The 22,269-nt window shown below is 39.7% G+C and overlaps 1 protein-coding gene across 2 annotated transcripts in view; it reads right to left on the reverse strand.

Moving 5' to 3' along the window:
- Positions 1-1,141: 1,141 nt before the first annotated feature.
- rab22a (RAB22A, member RAS oncogene family) overlaps positions 1,142-22,269 on the reverse strand; it is a 68,234-nt gene continuing 47,106 nt past the window's right edge. Inside the window, exons 4-8 of one of the 2 annotated variants that reach the window (XR_007249429.2) lie at positions 19,433-19,504; positions 17,680-17,786; positions 12,089-12,198; positions 9,575-10,384; positions 1,142-5,040 (exon numbers count right to left, since the gene is read on the reverse strand). Coding sequence is in view for 1 of the 2 variants with exons in the window: in XM_048549729.2 (XP_048405686.1) it covers positions 10,287-10,384; positions 12,089-12,198; positions 17,680-17,786; positions 19,433-19,504 (387 nt within the window). In the remaining variant the exon portion in view is untranslated. Of the gene's footprint in view, positions 5,041-5,676; positions 10,385-12,088; positions 12,199-17,679; positions 17,787-19,432; positions 19,505-22,269 lie in introns of those variants that run through there. The other variant, XM_048549729.2, reaches the window with a different exon arrangement.

The following is a 22,269-nucleotide window of genomic DNA, read 5'->3' on the forward strand; positions in this document are numbered from 1 at the left end:
AATGTTTTGTATAGGATATTTTATATATTTGTGTTCATAAAATCTGGGATTATAAGAGCCAGGATTCCATATTCTATGGATGGATCTTGGTAACAACAGCAGTGTAACCAGATAAAAAACTTGGCAAATATGGGTTTAAATTATTCTGTATTGATGTGTTACACTAACGTACTGGTTGCAAACTAAAATACAAAGGAGGGCTGAAGGGTGAAGGTGATGAGCAGGTGATGAACCTCATAAGAGACAAACACAGAATTCGTGAGGGATAAACTACTCTCAGAAAGAGGTCAGTCTTTTCGGTGAGTAGAAATGAAGAGGTGAGACTCAGTGAAAGCTGACTAAAAACCACAAGATGGAGGAGTACCTCAGGAGATACTAAAAAGTCAGTTTCGGTCTCCAGAAGTGGCCCAAGGCAAACCAGGGCACAGTTGAACAGTAACTCTGGAAAGCTACACCATCAGGGCTGTTGTGACCTGGGGAGAAAAAGGGCTCATCTGTAGTGGAACAGTATGCCTATGTGGGGCCACCATTGTGTGCCGAGTAGATGCATATTTGCTGTAGACTATTTAAAATGAACTTCAATTTTTTATTTCAAGTAGCATACATGCCTTTCATTCCGGTGTAATGTGATTCACAATGATTTACACTAAAGTAAAAGCTATAAAAAGTGGAATTTATTGGCAATTTCTTTATGGGGGGGGGGCGGGTAAGGGAAGGAAAGAGACAATAGAAATGCGCAGAGATAATGGGAACTGCAGATGCTGGAGATTCCAAGATAATAAAATGTGAGGCTGGATGAACACAGCAGGCCAAGCAGCATCTCAGGAGCACAAAAGCTGACGTTTCGGGCCTAGACCCTTAATGCGCAATTTGATTCACAGCTCCCCCATTGTAACAGTACAATAGTGTATCTGTAAAGTTAGAAATTCAACTCTTGGTTTGAAAATTAGACTGTTTAACTGAATTCTAGCAGTTTCAACCACATTGTCCAACTTTAAAATATTTGTAACTATTTGATCCAACCAGCCAGAGGGCAGTTTAGAATTTCAGCTGGGATCAATAAATTTCATAGGTGGTCAGTGTGAAAGGTCACTGTGGTATGTTACTGGTGCATTTCAGAGCAAAATAGGCCACACAGCAATAAACAAAGATGTATTAACTTTATTAATAATCTGCATACAACATTATCTTGCACATTAGAAATACATTATGAATGGTGTAGTGATTTGAGCAATTATTAGCTATACAAACAAATACGTATTTAGCAAATCTGGGCTTAAATTATTCTGTATTGATGTGTTACACTAAATGTACTGGTTGCAAACTAAAATACAAGTGATACACTTCTTTACTACAAGAAATCTTACACAGGTTATACACCGGCCTTTCTGGTGTTTAGAGTAACATAAGTACACTGATTAACAAGTTACCTTTGTCTGGGCCCAGCCCAGGTTTTACATGGTCTGGTTCTACCTTCTGAATAAGCTTAGCAAAATGTCATCTTCACAACTAGTAACTAGGCAACATTTCATGCACTAAAGCCAAATGAGTTGCAGACTTCAATTTGTACCAGTGTTGTCACTAGGATTCAGTTCAGCGTCAACAATAGGTCTGTATCAATTACCCACAGTAACCAGCAAATGAAAAACAAGTTAGCAGTACAATTTTGGAGTCTTGTCAAACATCAGCTGGAGAGACAGAACAAATTTTAACTGTATAGCAGTAGACGTGTGGCCTATTCAAGAAATTAACTGCAAATCCCTTTGCACCTTAGTAGTACTGTTGCTGACCGCTCCCTTCTGCCGTATACAACCAGTGGTACAAACAGGCCCATACTGCAAAAAACAAACTAATGAAAATACATGACCGTGATTTGGGTAGTGGGATTGCAGAAAGGGTCAATTCCATGGTTTAAACAGAAACACACTTCACGAGACCGAATCCACAATATAACTACAACAGCTAGTGAACAGCACATTGACTTTTATGTCCTGAAATTAAATGCAGAATCATGCACAAGTTCAGGCCATCGCACAAAATTCTGGCATATTAGCACATTATTAAATCTACTGACTTTATTCAATTTTCCCTGTTGACGACAGACTCAATTAGTGATGACACTCTGGATCGAAACATGTCGGTGAGGCAGAATATGCAATCTGTGGTGAAGCATTCTGATATTATAATTCATGCTACCTCTAGGTTCAAACCCATAGTCCCTGTGCCCAGCAGCAAGGATAATCAGGGTGGAACACTGTGGCCTGGCCAGCTGAGGTCTAAGGGCAGCTTCTACCACTTGTGCTTTTGGATACTTCACAATAAATGGAGGCAATAAGTATGGTGAGCAAATGGCAGCACATCTTTGGATGACTTTGCTCTGCACAGTTGAAGGTGAACATATGCGAGTAGAGTGCAATAATAATAAGTGAACATTTCTTCAAACTATTTGCTGCTTTAAAAAAAGGATTTTAAAGGCATCCAAAACCACGAGGCTTTGGTGGATCAAAAGCACGGATGGATATAATTTCAGAGCAGATTTTTGTTCAGTTTTCAATATTCACTGTTTATAATTAATAAGCAGTAATTTGGTATTCCACACTGGCAGTCAAAAACTGTGTGTTTCTGGTAAAAAGGGGCCAGAATTGTTATGTTACCATTATAAACTCTGATCTGCAACCAAGAGATTATGAAAATTATAATAATGCAATATTGAAGCATCATCTCTAGAGAGGAAAACTGGGGGAGTGGGGGGGGGGTGAAGATTTACTATGGCAAGATTATTTAGACAACTTTAGTACAGATATGGACACAAATGTAAAAAGCTTACAGGAAGTATGTACAGCTATTCAATTTTTAAGATATTACATTAGGATAATATATTGGACTCCAGATTGCTTCCCAAATACAAAAAAAAATCAGCAAATCAGCTCCTTTTCCCCCAACATTTTGATTATGTCAATCTGCACTCAGATTGTCCTGAAAAATGCAGACACCACCTTCATCTTTGTCTTATGAATTCAGAAATATAACAGCATGCAGAAATGTTTCACACAAGGATAGGCTTGATTTAAACCATAAGTTGACTGTGGTGCTCAGCTCAGGGTGGGACATCGATAAATACATTACTCCCAACATTTTAAACTCAGCCTAGTTTGAAACACTGATTATGTAACAAAGTTTTAATTTGCAACAGCCACCCAAACAAACTAAAGCTTACTTTGGGCAGAAATGCTGCAAAATACATCTAGATCAATGTGAGACAGAACTTGACCTGCTGATACCCCAAACTTCCATGCATCAAGCTGGAGTCTAGCAAGAAATTGTGTAGCCAGATATTATAAAGCTGCTGGGGATGGACTGAGGTGTTAGGTACTTGTGCTATTAGTGAAAAAGATCCAATCACAACTGAGACACAATCCAAATGATAGGGCACACTCAATCCTATGTTGCTCTATGAAGGATGAAAGCACAACCTCAAATTGGAACTGTAATATGAATTCTACTTTCAGCATTGCAAGTTTTAATTATTATCTCTAACTGGTTTATGACAGGGGTCAAAGTCAGCCATCAAATGCTGGGATACAACAAGACTGATCCAAACATCAACGGGAGAAAGTTAAATTGAGGGACACTTAGAAAGTAGCAACATTGCAAGAAAAATGCCCACATATCAGTGCCCTCTGGTCATAGCAGTATGAGTGATGAACAACTTAAGTCTTTCCAATCATTTGGAAAACTGGAGATGAGCAAACAGTTGAAAAGTATGCTTCATGCACCGCAACCCAACTTTCTAAAATGGCAATCTGAAAAGCTGTGTGGCTCAAAAGTGCACATTTCCTTTCCACAAAGAGACTGCATTTAAAAAAGGTGATGGGCACCAAGGTGGAAGCAAAGATTTGTTAAGAAAGCCAGACGTACAAATAGAAAGAACAACTGAAGCTGCTTAACAGTAGGAATATTGTGACTACTGGGACCATGAGAATAATTTGAGTTCTGCATTCTACCAGGTTACTGATTAAAAAACAAGACTTACGTGGTCAACCTAATCTTTTAAAGGTTACAATATAGCCTGCGGTAACATTGTGGACTTCTGGTTTTGGCAAATCCTATCAATGACAATTGAAATTGTTTAGATAAAAATGGAATGGAGCTGATGGGGAGACGAGCAGAGGATGCTGATTTATTCACTGATTTACTCCCTTAGTATTCCCTTTCATTAAAAAGTGGGACCAAGCAGCTTTACCATGCCAGGGAAATCATCTGCTAGTGGTGGCTAGTGCGATCCTGACCGCTCATCACAGAAGATTGAGCAACTCTTCAGTCTGAAATGCTACATTCATACCTTAAGAGTAGGATCATGACATTTTGGATGGGATTCTTGAGCTTCAACATTGCAGTGTCACTCAAAGACTCCATTCTACCAGGGCAGCCATGTTGTAGACGAAGGCACAGGTTGAATGATTCATTAGCTTGTTTTATCTGGATCCTTTTCTTGGCCGGTTGAGCTTTCTACTAAAATGTTCCTCCAAGCAGTCAGCCTCAAAAAAGATCTCAGCCATCGGCAAGTATTACCCATGAATCGGTTAATGGCTAAGACCATGCAGCTATCCTTACAGCTTTTGTATTTTTTGTGCAACTAATTTTTCAGAATAAACTAAACCATGTCATGGAGATATCCCAGGTCAGGTTACTAACACCAGTTAGGCCTGATTGTCACTAGGTGTGATTTTCTCACTAATACTTTTCATACATGCAGCTAACATAGTTTGAACTGTGATTGACCATTACATAGGATGGTGACTCTTCACTGCCATCACGTCCTGTATTGCCCCCTTTTCTACTGTCACTGGTACATTCCTACATGCAGAGCTCTTATGTTAAAACACCCAGAGGAATCCAGCTCTGAAGTTATGACTGAAATCTCTTGCCCTCATGTGCTTGCTTGTTCTTGGATAGTCTCTCCACAATTGTTATTATGCATCCATAACTAAACTGCCCAGCTTCCAAGTTAATTTTAAGAATGATGACATGGCATCCATCCTAGAATAAACAAAGAGAAAACAGAAGTACAATATGATTTTAAAAAAACTTCAGAAACAGTCTAAGTATCCAAAAAAAATTGTGTCAAATGTTGCACCCTGTTTAAGGTGAAAGCCTTAAGCTTATTGTTGTATCATTTACAGAATATTTCTGACACTACAGTGTAGATTTCACTTTGACCGTTCAGTGTCATTGGAATTTCTTCTGCAAAAAGCAGAGGATACAGAATCTTGAAATACCTTTAATGCCGAGATAGGTAGGCTCTTGATTTACCAAGGAGAAGATAGTTATTGGAGATACACAGAAATGCTGAGTTGAGGTTAAAATCTGATCAGCTATGATCTTATTGAATGTTGGAACAGGATTGTTCATTATAATTGAGCACCAGCAAACGTAAGGAGTCACAGCAAACTGTTAGGAAGAATGCAATTAATTGAAGAGGGGAACAAAAGCAAAGTGGCCAGAAAAGCTCAGCAGATCTGGCAGCATCTGTGAAGGAAAAATACAGAGCTAACATTTCAGGTCAGGTGACCCTTCCTCAGAACTGGGAGGAAGATTCTGAGGAAGGGTCACCTGGCCCAAAATGTTAACTTTTTTTTTTCCCCCTTCACAGATGCTGCCAGACTGGCTGAGCTTTTCCAGCAACTTTGCTTTTGTTCCTGACTTACATCGTTTTTATATTGAAGAGAGGAATGTTTGCGGAGAGAGAGTAGATAGCTGGCTTAAAGCAGAGAAAATGCAAAACCCTATATTTTGGGAAGAACTAGGCCTACTGGATGAAAAGGAGGAAACATGGTTGATTATGTACAAGCCTTTCGTTCAGCTCAGTTGCCATACAGAATACATCTCCTGCACTCATTTACAGAAATGTTATTAGAAGAATGGAAAAAATAAAGAGGCACTTGACTGGCAGACATAAAGGTTGTAGTTATTGAAGAAACTTAGTGGTTTCAATGGAAGACAAAGGGGATACCAATTTTATAAAAAATGTTTGTAAAAAGAAGTAGCTCCCACTGGTTGGTGAATTGGCCAAAAGGGTTGTGGACACAGGACATTCCACAAGAACAAGATGGCAGTTGAACTAGTGCTTTTTAAAAAATTAGTTCATTTATCAAAACAGGGAATTATTTTCTACAAGTGGTAGAGAGACAAAAACTAGAGGTGAAGTAGTTAAATCAAGCTCTGATACAGATGCAATTGAGTGAATAATGTTTATCTCAGTGGATTTTTGTTTCAAATTCCACAAAAGGATGCACCATGTCACAGATGCATTCTACACAAACTGCAGAAGTATAACTCAGCATTACTGACTGAAATTTGCTCATACTCTGCACTTAAATATGAGCGATCAATAGTCCTGTACAGAATCAAGATCTAGGATTTGCCACAGATTAGAAGATTAAATAGAAGTTAAAAACATCTCCAAAAACCTATCACCCTGCAGGTGTCAATGATAGATGGATGGAATTTTGTGACTTAAAGCAGTCACAAGCAAAGATAAAGACAAAGGCAATCAGAAAACACAGGCAATCAATTATTCTTTATTATAGTCTGTGTGGAATAGACCTGAAGCGGCAAAAGGTTTGGGTGGAAAGCATTGTGTAGAAAGCACAGATTAATTGCCAGGGCCTTTCAGGCACTGCTTCGTGAGACAAAATACCTGTGGGGACAGATTGAGAGTTCCATCAGCAGCTGACAACAGACTGACTGCTCTTAATTGTTAACCAAGTGGCGTACAAAATCACTATTAAATGCCTGGCATTCAATTCCTTCGTCATAGCCCCAGTGCATCCTATTACTACTACCAAATGCATGGGAGGCTGTTAAATAAACATCACATCCCACTGTTAACCAAGAGGGGTCCTCAGCTGAGGTGAGGCAAAACTTAAAGTACAAAGAGGGATGCGAGAAATCACTGGTTGACTTCGTTCAGTTGAGTAACCCACAAAAAAGCTGGGCATTAATCTAAATCCAAGTTATTCAATATCACACTCTATAAGCATCCTTTATGACACTGCCGTCAGTCCTTGCGTGCTCCTCAAATTTTTTGGCCAATTCCAGTCCCACACACTAAACATTTTGCATCTGCAGTCTTGGGAAGACACCTGCAGCTAAATGAAGAAGTCAATCAAAATTTGTTCCTGATCCTTCAAAACAATTCAGCAAACATGGAGTGACCCCAAACCACTGAAATGATTTATATCTCACAGAATGTAATCACCTCTTCTCCAGAAGTCCACTAATTGCATTCTTGAAGGACCAATATGCACCGATGAGTACACTTTCAACTCAAAGCCCACAAGTTGGTAAATATCTGGAAACAACAACAATCCAGGCATCCAATCTCACTTGCTGTGTTTTTAAATACAGTTGACACACTCCATACCACTACAAACATTCTAGCTACTTTCATAGTGTCTTTGCCTTTAATAGGCTGTATATTACATTAAATTCCTCTCCAGAATTAGGGATATTGTTTTAAATATTGATTATCAATCTGTACTTAAGTGTACACTGGCAAAAGATTGTTTCTAAAGCTAAGGTTTTTGAGGATAACAAACTCACTACCCTTTTTGCACTGAGGAGGATTTGAATCTGTTCAATAAGTCATGCCTTGAGCTCACTTCTATAAGTGCTGAGAGTTTACCACATCAAAAAACGGAACCTGGCATTATCACCAGAAACATTCAAACAAGTACAAAGTTAATTTGCTTATGAAACCCAGCAATATATTGCACTTTAAAAAACAATTCCTAACAGAGGAAAGGGACAGGGGCGGAGGAAGCAATAGGACCTGCCTGATGTAAGCGCATTTGTTCACTTTAGGCTTCTGGAAAATGGTACGAACCAAAGCCTGTGTCTACTGTGACTAGGTGGTAGCATTTTCACATTAGATTTGGAGGTTATGGGTTTAAGTGCCACCACAAAGATGGGTATAAAAGGCTGATCTTTCAGCACAGAATTATCAGAGGTGCTGCCTTTTGGAGATGTTAAGCTAATTCCTCATTGGCCCTCTCAATTGGTCATGAAAAATCCCATGACATTATTTCAAGCAACAGCAGACAAGTGTGTTCCGCTGATCTAGTCAATGTTTATCCCTCGACCAGTATTACCAAACCAGATTAGCTCCTCTTCAACATTTTGTATTTGAAGGAACAAGTTGTGTGAAAAGTAATTGCCTTAACAATGACTGCACTTCATTAATTAAAAAATGCATCTTGAGATCATGAAAGGTGCTCTATAAATTGAAGTTTTTTTATTTTTAAAAAGGTTTGGTGATTCTTCAGCTTCAAGACCCAAGTTATTTCCAATCAATGTGGCACAGGAAGTCACCTACCAAGACCGCAATCAAGCAGGTTGGTCTCACTCTACTCCCAGAAGAGAAGGGAGTAAAGTAAATTTTGCTAACAGTGGCACATGCCAATCTACAAAAGAAGTCAAGATTACACTTCTAATTTTGACAGAATTTCACACTCACTTTGCTTGCAAATAGAAATATAGGATACAGCAAGACGGCTGCGAACCAGCACTAACCTCCAGACTCTTCCCAACTTCCTTACAAGATGATTGCACCTAAGTGTGACCCTGAATTCGATGAAAGGAAAAAACTCTCCAAATACTTTGCAAAAAAGATTAAAAAAAATACAATTTGATAGCCAAAACTAGATCAGTTAGTTATCTATAATCAATTGAATACTTTTTGACAATACAATACACTTAATGAAAATTGATTGGTCTCTGATCAAGTCTGGCCACCAAAAAGCTCAAAGTTGCATTAAGTTAGAATGTTCAAGGAAATTAGTGTTCATCTGGGTGATCCTTAAAACCTTAAAGCAAAAGCTCCCTTTTGATTTACATTTTTTAAAACTCTCAGCATCCACTAAGAGAGTGTGCGGTTGGCATATATCCACTCACACAGATAGGACATCAGAAAACAAGCTAACAATAACTTCATTCCCTTGCTTGGGGTCCAAACTCAGAACTTCGAAGTTAGAGGAAACTGCTTTTGGAGATTGTGCAAACCTCTGCCCCACATTCAGAAATATAGCCTTGTTTAACCAATCAGAATTTAGCTGACTAAACAAGAGAGTCAAGAATACTTCCCTATACACAAAACATTATTCTTTACTGTATAGATTTAGGCTGATTCCCCTTTTGAATGCAAAAACTCTTGACTGAGAGTTGATATTTGTTTTCAACAGCTAGCTCACTTCAGACATGAGGTCCTGCAGTGAGCTTTGGCAAAGCGCTTCACCAGAAGCAGATCAAAGCAGAGCTCCAAACCGTCCTCACCTTATATTCACACGTTTAAAGTTTCAGCAGAAGGGTCATCAGGAGCAGAAGTACTTAACTTTTCTTCTTTGTTGTCAATGATAGACCTCCCTAGCCAGCTCAAATCAGGCAATAATAGACTGAGATCAGGCCTGGGATCACATAATCTATTAGCCACCACAGTAAGTATAACTAGACATTTCTTCAAGAGTAGTTCTAATTTTTGTCCTATCAACAGTACACGAACCGTCACGTTGCTTACTTTGAAATGACAGTACTTCATCTCACTTGGATATTCTTAATGGCCAAAGGGAACAGCTGTAGAGGATAACAGACAGAGATCGAGGTGTCTTTGATCCTTTCAATCCCACGAGCTTGAGTTCAAATAGTTGTTTTACAGACTGAACTGTACCTTCGTTAAACAAAAACGGAAAAGGCTCTTTTGGAGAGTTACAGGTACGGAGTAGTAATGTGCTTAGCTATGCACTTCTGAAAAGTGGGTTCAAAAGGTTTAACACAAGAATCACTTCAGATTGCAAATCTGTGGGGCGACAAAGTGTACTTTTAAAAAGGGAATCCAATTGTTGATTACAAAACACAAACTAAACAAAGTGCTTCAGTTTTTATAATTTCCCTTTTTATGCAATAATGAAGTTTATCTACACACAAAGAAAAAACCCATAAAGTTTTGTTTTGCACTTCTGTACCAGACTCCTGTTGAACATCATACCATATATATATTCCCTAGTTCATAGGTTTCTCTGCTGTTGGACACGAAGTGTGGAACTCAAGCAGTCAAAGTGTTGCTCAGAGCACTTTTGTTGAGGAAAAAGGGAATTATAATTTTGAGAACAGCTATTACTCTTTCTTCAAGGAGAGCACAGCAGAAAAGCTGAATGCAAGAGGGATGGATTTACAGGGATCCATCCATCTTTTTACACGTTGCTCCGAAGAAGTCCACTCATGGAAAAAGGTCAGCAACAGTTACGTTTTGGGTCAGAAGGTTGTCTCCTTAGCTTGAATCCTTTGCTGTTTGTTGGTGGGTTGACAGCTGTTGAAGGAATCCGACGACCTAAAAACACGGGGAAAGCAAATTAAAATAGCTTTGACTGACAAAGGAGCAAAGGGTTACTAGACAGCGTGCAGTAAAGTAAAATTAAGGCCAGAAACAGATCAGCCATAACCTTGTTGATTGGTGGGGCAGTCTCAAAAGCCCAAATGGCCTACTCCTACTGTGGGCATTCTGGCTACGTTTTCAGACGATACAAAGATAGGTGAAGGGATAGGTAGTATTGAGGTGGTGGCAAGGCTTCAGAAGGATTTGGACAGGTTAGGAGGGTGGGCAAAGAAGTGGCAGATGGGGTACAACGTGGGAAAGTGTGAGGTCATGCACCTTGGTAAGAATAAAAGCATGGACTATTTTCTAAATGGGGAGAGAATTCAGAAGACTGAAGTGCAAAGAGACTTGGGAGTTCTAGTCCAGGATTGTCTCAAAGTAAACTTGCAGGTTGAGTCAGTAGTCAGGAAAGCAAATGCAATGTTGGCATTTATTTTGAGGAGGACTTGCATAGGAAAGCAGGGATGTTCTACCATATTTGGAGTATTGTGCGCAGTTTTGTACCCAATATCTCAGGAAGGATGTACAGGCCCTGGAGTGGGTTTAGAGGTGGTTCACAAGAATGGTCCCAGGAATGGAAAGCTTAACATATGGAGGAATATTTGGAGGACTCTGGGACTGTACTCACTGAAGTTTAGAAGGATGAGGGGAGGGATCTAAATGGAACTTTCAGTGTACTGAATGGCCTAGACAAAAATGGATGTTGGGAAGATGCTTCCATCGGTGGGAGAGTTTAGGACTTAAGGCCCAGCCTTAGAGTAAAAGGGAAGACCTTTTAGAACGGAGATAAGGAGAGACCTCTTCACTCAAAAAGTGGTGAATTAATGGAATTCACTGCCACAGAAGGCTTGAGGGGCCAGGTCATTGAATACATTTAAGACTGAGATAGATAGGTTCTTAATTATCATGGGGATCAAGGGTTTTGGGAAGAAAGCAGGAGAACGGGGTTGAGGAACTTATCAGCAATGACTGAATGGCAAAGCAGGCTCGATGTGCTGAATGGCCTAATTTCTGTTCTTATGTCTTATGGTCCTACTCCGATTTCTTATTTTTTTTAAAAAAGACTTGGCCTCAGTCACAGCCTGCTCTGCCAAATTCTAGTACATCACTATTTGGCAAATGCTACAGAGAACAGACATTTCCTACCAAATAAATTGTAACTATACTTTCAAGCACAAATGATTGTTAACACATTGAGTTTGGTGCTCGAAGACAAATGTCCATGATCACACCAGGTCAATACAAGTTTGCTGTGGCTCATTAGACATTTTGAAACGCCAGACATGAAGGGAAGACACAGAAGGGTAAAAAAGGATATCTGGTTTGACTGCAAGCCGAGAAACTCAGGAGCTATTGAGTCACTTCCTTATTATATTACATCAGAGAGGCTTATAGTTCTGTACCAAAATTTAAGAGATGTGGAGTTTTGAGATACATTGTTGAAGAGCTCAAACTGCAGTGTCAACTATACAGCGAGGTTCAGAAGTTCCAAAACAGCTGGGCATTAACAGCCTCTCATTAGTTCAGCAGCAACCAACAAGACATTTTAAAGATTCACACTGCATTTTTCCTTGGATAGAGAGAGTATGGAACTTTCTTCAACCAATATCAAACAAACAATGATTTTAACATTCTTTGTACAGCTAAAGCTATACTCACTGATTTCTGCAAACAACTCATTAATGTTAATGGCATTTTTGGCACTAGTTTCCACAAAGATTGCATGGATGGAATCTGCATAATCCTTGGCATCCTTTTCAAGTACTTCTCTGTAATAAATGGACAAACAGCTGAGCTCAGGCTTGCTTTGTGTAATTCAGGAAAGATTTTCAGTAAAGGATTAATACAGTTGAACGATAGCAAGACAAGTTACATCTGCTTCAAACCTCTCATTTTTGGAAAAGATGAAATCAGATGTTTGTTCACCAGTTTTTGTAGCCTATTTGGAGGGAATAATTAGGCCTGCAATGGCCATCATTCCAAGTAACATTTAAAACCCTACATTAGATTAACAAGCTTTCCATCAGAGATGACAAAGAGCAGCAGATAAAAGGCTAATTATAATGCAAAGAGTTTGATGAGCTACAAATGCTTTCTTATAATGGACAGAATAATCACAAGATCAGGAAGAAAGGGTTGAAGTTTAAGGATTGAGGTTTTCATTTGCAGGCAGAACAGCCAGTTTTCTAATGACAGAGCCAAAAAACCCAAGAGGAGGGGTCACTGGACCTGAAACATTAACTGTTTTCTCTTTCAGATGCTGCCAGACCTGCTGTGCTTTTCCAGCAACTTAGTTTTTGTTCAAAAAAGTGCTAAGTGTTTGCCTAACACATCTGATCTCTAATGGCATATAGTTTCTCAAATAATGAACATCTACCTTTTTGGTTTTATTGCTGCTGGGGCACACTCTAAGCAGGCAGATGGCAACACTGTCTGACAAATCAGAAATCCTTAACATGGTGGCTTAGCGGCTTCACAGCTACATACCCAGGTTCAACTCCAGCCCTGGATGATTGTGTGGAGTTTGCACATTATTCCTGCGTCTGTGTAGGCTTCCGTTGGTCCTGTGGTTTCCTCCCATGGTCCAAAACGTATACAGGTTGGGTGGACTGACCATGGAAAATGCAGTGTTACAGGGACTAGGTGGGAGGTTGGGTCTAGGGTGGGACGCCCTTAGGAGTTGGGGACTGTCAAGTCCTTTAAGAATCCAAGTTGTTCCAATGAGATCACCTCTCACTGTTCTAAACTCCAGTCAGTCGTCCCAACCGGTTTAGTCTTTGCTCATATGACAATCCCTCCAAACCAGGGATCAGAGTGAATCTTCTCTCAACTGCCTCCAATGAAATTATATCTTTTCTTAAATAAGCTTTCTTTCTCCATTTAACTAATATGCTGTTCTTTCAGTCTCCCTTCCAAAATGATTAGCTTCACATTTTCCCACATTATACCCTTAATCAACATTTTGTCCACTTATTGAACTGAATAACACCTCTCTAAACTGTTTGCATCCCTCTTGCAACCTGACTTTCCACCTATTTTTATGTTGCCTACAAATCTGGCAACAGTAGATTTGGTTCTTCCCTCAATAAACTACAAGTAGCTGTGGCCTCAGCACTGATCTTGTGGAACCCCACTAGTCCCACATTGCCAACCTGAAAAAGAACCTTTCATCCCCACTTTAGGAGGGGACTGATTTTTAATTAGCAATGAGTTGAAGGGTTGTGAAGACTGGGGGAGAAAGTAGAGCCAAGATAATGATCAGCGATGGCTGTAACAAAGGGCTGAACAGACTCAAATGGCTGAATTGCCTACTCCTGATTTTATGGTCCTATTAAAATTGTAAGTTACCACAATACTGCTGCCAATTTGAATCCACAGCACTCCGTTTCCAAACGATGACAAAGCGGAGAAAGCAGTGTCTTAGGGAGTCTTGCCAACATCTATATCACAAAACAGCCAGTATTAAATATGTGATCCAACCATGTGACCAAGATGACCGTAGTGTAATTTTTCTACCACAGACACCCCAAGCCAAAGGGAAAAAACCTGGTAAATTGGAAGTTCGCGATGCTTCCTTTTTCTTTTACTGTTCACTCATGATATTTCCCCTGCATCGGTAGAAAGAAAACCTCTAGTGTAAAGACTTTGGTCAGTGCAGCACATAATCAGGAAGGGACAATTGGCTAGCACAGAGATACATGGCACATATGACTTTACAAGCATTGTAGAGACAAGATTAAAGAGTGGCCAAGACCGGGACCTGGATGTCAAACGGTACAAGATATATCAGAATAACAGAAAGCCAAGAAAATACGGTGATGTAGATCTACGAAGGATGATATTTTCAAAGTGCTGAGCAATGACCTTAACTTGAAAGATCAAAATATGCACTTAGGTAGATAACTAATATGAAAGGCATGAGGCAATTTGAGATAGTACTTTATAGGCACCCTAATAGCAAAACACAATGGGATACACAGGAAGTATATTCACAATCATTAATGAGTTACTTTAATCTACATGTAGATTCGGAACTTCAGATTGGCAAAGATAGCCTGGAAAAGGAGTTCCTAGAGATATATTCAAGACAATTTAAAGGTACATTGCAGAGTCAACCAGGGAGTAGGCTATTTTAGGCCTGCTGATGTACAATGAGACAGGATAAAATCAATCACTTCAGATCAATAGTTTCTCGATGATGGTGACCACAATACAATTGAATTTCATGCTATGTTTCAAAAGTATATTGGGTGATAATTAGTATTTTAAACCTCAAGTGAATGAATATTTAATCAAGAAAGCTAGCAGGAATATAAAACCAGATTGGAAGAGCTTCTATATTTACCCAAATGGAAGAGGAGGAACTAAAACCAAAGTCTCTCCCCACTAGGGTGTGTATCTCTGGGGAATTGATAATGGAAAACAAATAAATGGTAGGTATTTTGAACAGGTATCTTGTGTGTCTGCACAGTAGCCGGCTTAAACTCACCATAGACAATTAAAATCAAGGGGTGACAAGGAATAAACTTAAAGCAAAACATCATTAGAGGATAAAGTGTGAGGAAATGCTGGATCTAAAAGGTTAAGTTACCAGGATCAGATGGCTTGTATCCTTGGAAACGCAAAGTGATGTCAGCACAGATTGCAATTGCCTTGGTTATAACATTCCAAAATTGCTTAGATTCTGTAGGATCCCAGGAGACTGGAAAATTGTAAATCTTGCACTTTTAAAGGAGGAAGGTGGCAAACAGGACACAATGGGTCAATTAGCCTAATATCTGTCATAAAGAAAGTACTGAAATGTATTATCAAGGTGAAAGGCAAGGAACTTAGGAAATCACAATGTGATCAGGCTTTGTGAAAGGGAATTGTAGTGGATTTGAATTTCCTAAAAAGTGGTGATTGTGACACAAAGATTGCTGCACATGATCTGTAAGTAACATATTAGTATGGATAAAGGATGGGTAAATTCACAGGGAACACAGATGAACAGGCCTTTTCAGGTTGGCAAGCTGTAACAAGTCGAGTGCCACAGGGATCAGTCCTAGACCTCAAATGCTTAGACTTTATATTGACAATTTGGAAGAAGGAGACTACGTATGGTTATTAAGCTTGCTGTAGACACCAAAACAGATAGGAAAGTATGTCGTCAAGAGAAGATAGAGAATCAGAAAAAGTAATATAGACAGCCTAAATTAGTGAACAAAAGATTGACATATAGAGTACAACACTGGTAAAATGAGCTTGTCTATTCTGGCAGAAAGAACAGACAAACAGCACATGAATTAAGTGGAGAAAGATTGTAAGACTTGGTGGTACAGCAGTGTCTGGGTATCCTGATACATGAATCAAGCATGGGAAGAGAGATTACAAAGCCAATTAAGATGCTGTCATTTACTGAAAAAGGGAGATAGAACATAAACAGGGAAGTTTTACTACATCTGTACAGGGCCTTACTAAGAGCACATCTGGAGTCGGAGAGAAGAGTGTGGAGCTAGAGGAACACAGCAGGCCAGGCAGCATCAGAGGAACAGGAAAGTTGACATTGTGTGGCAGGACAGAAAGGTCAACTTTCCGGCTCCTCTGATGCTGCTTGGCCTGCTGTGTTCTTCCAGCTCCACACACTGTTCTCTCTGACTCCAGCATCTGCAGTTGAGTTTGACTTGCTTATTCAAAAGAGATTGATTGTATTTTAAGCAGTTCAGAGAAGGATTGCAGAATTACTTCCTTGGTTGAGGGCTTATATTATGAAGAAAGGTTACAAAAGATTAAAACTATATCCATTAGAGTTTAGGAGAAATGAAAGATCATTTTATTGAAAGATGAAGGTTGAGGGGGGATACTAGCTAAAGTAGACATGAGGAGAATAGTGTCTTGTGGAAGGCACTAAAACTTAGAGGACACTGGTCTTAAATTTCTGGCTTATTTTTAAAACTGTGACAAAAAAAAGGTTTTGCTCTCAAAAACTGGTATAGGCTGGATCTTTAAATTTATTCAGGGCTGAATTAGATTTTTGATACACAGTTAAGGATTATGGGTGTAGACAGGAAAGTGGAGCTGAAACCACAACCAGACCATATTGAATAGTGGAGCAGGTGACGGATTAAATAGGAGTAGGTGTAGGCTAACATTCAGAAGTTTATAGACTAATCTTATTTCTGAAAAAAAACCAAAACTGAAAGTTAAAAGGGAAAAGATGACTATCTACCTTAATTGCTTATTCCCCCATAGGAATTCCGTTGTATTAAGGCAACCTAGAAGGTAGCTATTTCCCGATCTCATTTGAAATTGGTTGCTCAACCAAGTGCTGCTGGATCTGTCAATCATCTGAACTTTAACCTAAGATGGTCATCCTGAACAACAGCCTTACTGTAAAGTGTGTGTCCGAATGCTAATATATTCAATGCTTATTCAGCAGCATATCCTCAAAAGGAAGAAATATGAATGAATTATGAACTGGAGAATATTATTGATGTGGATTGTTTATTTGTCCTCCAGACATGTGCCAAGTTAGTAACCGATGAATGAACTGCTTTTCACCACAGTTCAGCCTTGTTGACATAATATTTTATCAATACTTGCCAATAAAAGTTGCAATAATGTATATTCTTAGCACATGAATTTCCTTATAGTATTTATCCAATTTTAATCCTGCTTTAAATTGTTTAAAAAGGAAAGGCTACTTTTTTTGATTGCAGGCAAAAACTAAAATGGGAAAGACAGAGTTTTAAACTAAGGTACTGTGGAAGATTTTGCAGTTTATAGAGAAATGAATTACCAGAACTCATTTTGTGTTGCATCTACAATGTTGTGTTATTCAAGCAATGCAGGAAGATGCTAGACACCTCAGATCAGTGGCAGTTTTATCCAGTGTCAGACTTAATTCTGACAGAGGAGGAATACAGCAGGCCAGGCAGCATCAGAGGAGCAGGAAAACTGACATTTTGGGTTGAGACCCTCCTTCAGATTTCTGAAACATCAACTTTCTTGCTCAACTAAATTACAAATGAATGTGTTGTTCCTGTGGGCAGGTATGAGTGTACAGACCTGGAATGAATGCCATTCTTTGTCCCTTACTCCCACCCTCTGGTTCATGCGCCTTTGACAATGGCGCATTGGATGCAATAATTTGCCTTGTAGGGAGCATTTTATCAAAGCGCAATGCTGGATATTCTTAAAAAGCAACTAGCTATTAAACATAAAAGCACGTTGTCAAAGGTTCACATCAACTCTGGGATAGCGCTATATACCTGGCATCAGTAAGATCACATTTATTTCCTGCAATTGCTACAACTATATTTGGAGGTCCATGCTGTCGCAGTTCCTTCACCCAGTTCTTCAACGTTTGTAAAGTCTCCTGTGCAACAGTAAAGAGTAATTACTGAAAAAGAATTACACTGATACAACATGTGTCACGTAGGTTCTAAAGAAAAAGTAACTGATTTTCACCTTTTTTGACATTTCCTATATGGTCCTGAGACAACAAGAATTGCATATTGTCGAAACAGTTAATTGCAATCATGTCTACTTTGTCTTCTTTTGGACAATTAGATTAATTGTTCACAAGAGACTGCTTACCAGCACCTGCTGACAAGATACAGGCAAGTAGTGGCAGGGTCACTTGTCTGTCCATCAAGTACCAAGCGCTGTTTGACTTGCTCTAGCTTCCATAGGTTGCGTTTGTTCAGAAGACTGCAAGGCAATGGAAGCCCAAGCTTGCCAATTATTTACACTGAAAATTAAACTGCTTCACATACACTAAGTAGTCATTTCTTCAGTTGTACATCTCTTTTGAAAATTAAAGGGATTTTTTCACCCCCTAGAAATTCCTTTGCACAGGATAGAGAAGCTTCATTGGACAGATTGGAACCATGTACCTGGTGAAGAAGAAAGGCTCCAGACAGTGAGAGAGAAGTTGAAACAGTAGGAGTCAAGATCCAGTAATTTCTGTGCTTTTAAGAGTTCAGCAGATCTGACAGTATCTGTGAAGAGAAAATCAGAATTAACGTTTCGGGTCTAGGGACCCTTCCTCAGAACTTGGACCCGAAATGTTAATTCCGATTTCTCTTCGCAGATGCAAGCAGACCTGTTGAGCTTTTCCAACAATTTTTGTGGTTATTTCTGATTTACAACATTCACAGTTCTTTCAGTTTTTATTTAGCAGTCAATATAGCATTATTAGAGGTCAAGATGATATCTTGTCAAACTGTGTTGATATAGCAGGAGCAGCCACAACATTAAAAAGTGAGTGAGCAGCTGTTTCATTTATTATTTCCCTTGCTTATAAAACAGTGAATTTATGGAAAGGTAGTTTTAAAAAAAACTAAACTAACCCTTCACTAGAACGGAAAACATGAATTCCTCAACAAATTTCATTACATGCCTCTTTCGTCAAACAACAACAGACCAATTAGTCTGGGGACTTGGCATAGCAAGGAACTAACTAAAGTTTAAACTTAAGGAACAAGAGGTTCTATCATTAATATTCAGTTGGCAAGAAATAAGAATGTCAGTATGTAATATTACAAGTATTTTAAAAAGTTTTTGAATTCTGATAGTGGTCATGTCACCTTCAACTCCAGCCTCCTGTCATGTTTCATTATGACAGATGATGAAATTTGAATTCAGTATAAAATTTGGAATCGAAAGCTGGCCTAGTACTGGCCATGTAACTATATTATTGTTAGGGAACACATCTGGATCACAAATGCCTTTTTTGCTAAGGCATGTGTCATCCTCATTGGTCTAGTCTGCATATGGCTCCATACCTACAACAACATAGTTGACCCCTAACCAGTTCTGAGGGGGACTCACTCGATCCAAAACGTTAGCCAATTTCTCTCCGCAGATGCTTTTCCAGCAATTTCTATTTTTGTCCTCTCAGCAATCCTCTCAGGGATGGGCAATAAATACTGGCCTCACCAAAGATGCCCACATCCCTCGAATGGATATAAAAAAATTCCACCCTGGAAAGAATAATTGTTTGCCAAACCAAATTCTTACCTCTTTTGTGATATCATATACAATGATTGCAGCAGCTGATCCCCGATAGTACATTGGCGCTAAAGCACGGAACTGTTTGGGAAGAAATGGAAAAAGTTAAACCAATGAGAATTGAACAAGTAATACTGCAGAAGAAAGCTTGCATTTACATTTAGCTGTTCAGATCCTTGCTAAGATTAGTCAACTACTTGCTTTTGAAGTGGAAACATGCAACCAACTTGCAGTTTGGTTCCATGAACAGCAATAAGATAAATGACTAGATTATAACATTGTTCATGGAAAAACATGTTGAGCAGAGAGGAACACCATTTCTTTCTAAAACACATACAGAATTTTCTGTGTCTAGAGGGCCCACAGTGCCTTGGTTTAATACCTCATCTGTTAGGTAGCAATCTCTACAGTGCAGTAGAATCATAGAATTATAAAATACTAACAGTGCAGAAACAGGCCCTTCTACCCAACAAGTCCAGATCAATCCTCCAAGGAGCATCCCAGCCAAACCCATCCCCCTACCCCTTTTCCTCGTAACTTATCTAATCTACATGTCCTGAACACTTGACAATTTACCATGGCCAATCCACCTAACCCGCACATCTTTGGGCTGTGGGAGGAGACTGGTGCACCTGGCAGAAACCCATACAGACACAAGGAGAACGGGCAAACTCCACAGACTATACTCCGCTGATGCAGTGCTAACCACTGAGCCATTGCGCTGTCTTAGTAATACCCAAATAATCTACATCTCAAGTAGGACTGAGGTCTGCTCAGTACAACTGCAACATTGCAAAATAGTTGCATTCGTACAAACGCTGCAATTAAAGCATTAATATACTCATAAGTGAGAACACAGTGCTGTTGTCCATGTGGAGAGATTGTATTTGGAGATTGGCCATTTGACAGCAAGGTCCACATCAGGAAGCACTTTGAAATCAGGAAAACATCTGCTCACAGCTACCCATGCTAGATGTTGTTCAAATAAACATGTAAAGCTGAATCTTTTAAATGTTCGGCCCAACAGCAAAATGAAGGCTTTCAGAACCAAGGTGGAAAAATGGGGTTAAGAGTTTGTTTTCAACCATAAGACACAGGAACAGTATTGATCAATTGATTTATTGTCATGTGTACCAAAGTACACAGTGAAAAGCTTGGTTTATAAGCAATACAGGCAGATCACAACAAGCAAAAGATGTACAGATCAAAAGGCTTAGAGACGTACAGGTTACATTACATCATACTCAACAATCTGATAACAGTTGGAAAGTAGTTGTTCCTAAACCTGCTTGTGCACATGTTCAAGCTTCTGTATTTTCTGCCTGACAGAAGAGGTTGTAGGAGGTCATTACTGAGGGTGCAATGAGACTTTGATGATAGAACACAGAACAATACAGTGCAGAACAGGCCCTTCGGGCCTCAATGTTGCGCTGACCTGTGAATAATCTAAGCCCACCCGCCTACCCTATCCCATCATCAGCATCCATATGCTTATCCAAGGACTGTTTAAATGCCCCTAATGTGGGTGAGTTAACTACATTGGCAGGCAGGGCATCCATGCCCTTACCACTCTGAGTAAAGAACCTGCCTTTGACATCTGTCTTAAATCTATCACCCCTCAATGTGCAGCTATGACCCCTCGTACAAGCCGACGTCATCATCCTAGGAAAAAGACCCTCACTGTCCACCCTATCTAATCCTCTGATCATCTTGTATGTCTCTATTAAATCCCCTCTTAACCTTCTTCTCTCCAATGAAAACAGACCCAAGTCCCTCAGCCTTTCCTCATAAGACCTTCGCTCCAGACCAGGCAACATCCTGGTAAATCTCCTCTACGCCGTTTCCAATGCTTCCACATACTTCCTGTAATGGGGCGACCAGAACTGTACACAATATTCCAACTGAGGCCACACTAGCATTTTGTACAGTTGCAGCATGACATCATGGCTCCGGAACTCAATCCCTCTACCAATAAAACCTACCACACCATAGAACATAGAACATTACAGCACAGCAAGCCCTTCGGCCCTCGATGTTGTGCCGACCTGTCATACTGATCTCAAGCCCATCTAACCTACACTATTCCATGTACGTCCATATGCTTATCCAATGACGACTTAAATGTACCTAAAGTTGGCGGATCTACTACCATTGCAGGCAAAGCGTTCTTTAACTTCTGAACAGCACGACCAACCTGGGTGGCAACTTTCAGGGATCTATGTACATGGACACCAAGATTCCTCTGCACATCCACTCTACCAAGGATCTTTCCATTGACCCAGTATTCTGCCTTCCTATTATTCTTCCCAAAGTGAATCACCTCATATTTATCCGCATTGAACTCCATTTGCCACCTTTCAGCCCAATTCGGCAGTTTACCCAAGCCACCCTGCAAACTGCAACATTCTTCCACACTGTCCACCACTCCACCGACTTTAGTGTCATCTGCAAACTTACTAACCCAGCCACCTATGCCTGCGTCCAAGTCATTTATAAAAAATGACAAACAGCAGTGGTCCCAAAACAGATCCTTGTGGCACACCATTAGTAACCAGACTCCTGGGTGAATATTTCCCATCAACCACCATTCGTTGCCTTCTTACAGAAAGCCAGTTTCTAATTCAAACTGCTAAATCTCCCTCAATCCCATGCTTCCACATTTTCTCCAATAGCCTACCATGTGGAACCTTATCAAAGGCTTTACTAAAGTCCATGTACACTACATCAACTGCCCTACCCTCATCCACATGCTTGGTCACCTTCTCAAAAAAACCCAGTTTTGCTAGACACGACCCGCACTTGACGAATCCATGTTGACTATCTCCAATCAAATTGTTGCTTGCGAG

Source organism: Stegostoma tigrinum, chromosome 19 (assembly GCF_030684315.1).
Source record: "Stegostoma tigrinum isolate sSteTig4 chromosome 19, sSteTig4.hap1, whole genome shotgun sequence".
NCBI lineage: Eukaryota > Metazoa > Chordata > Chondrichthyes > Orectolobiformes > Stegostomatidae > Stegostoma > Stegostoma tigrinum.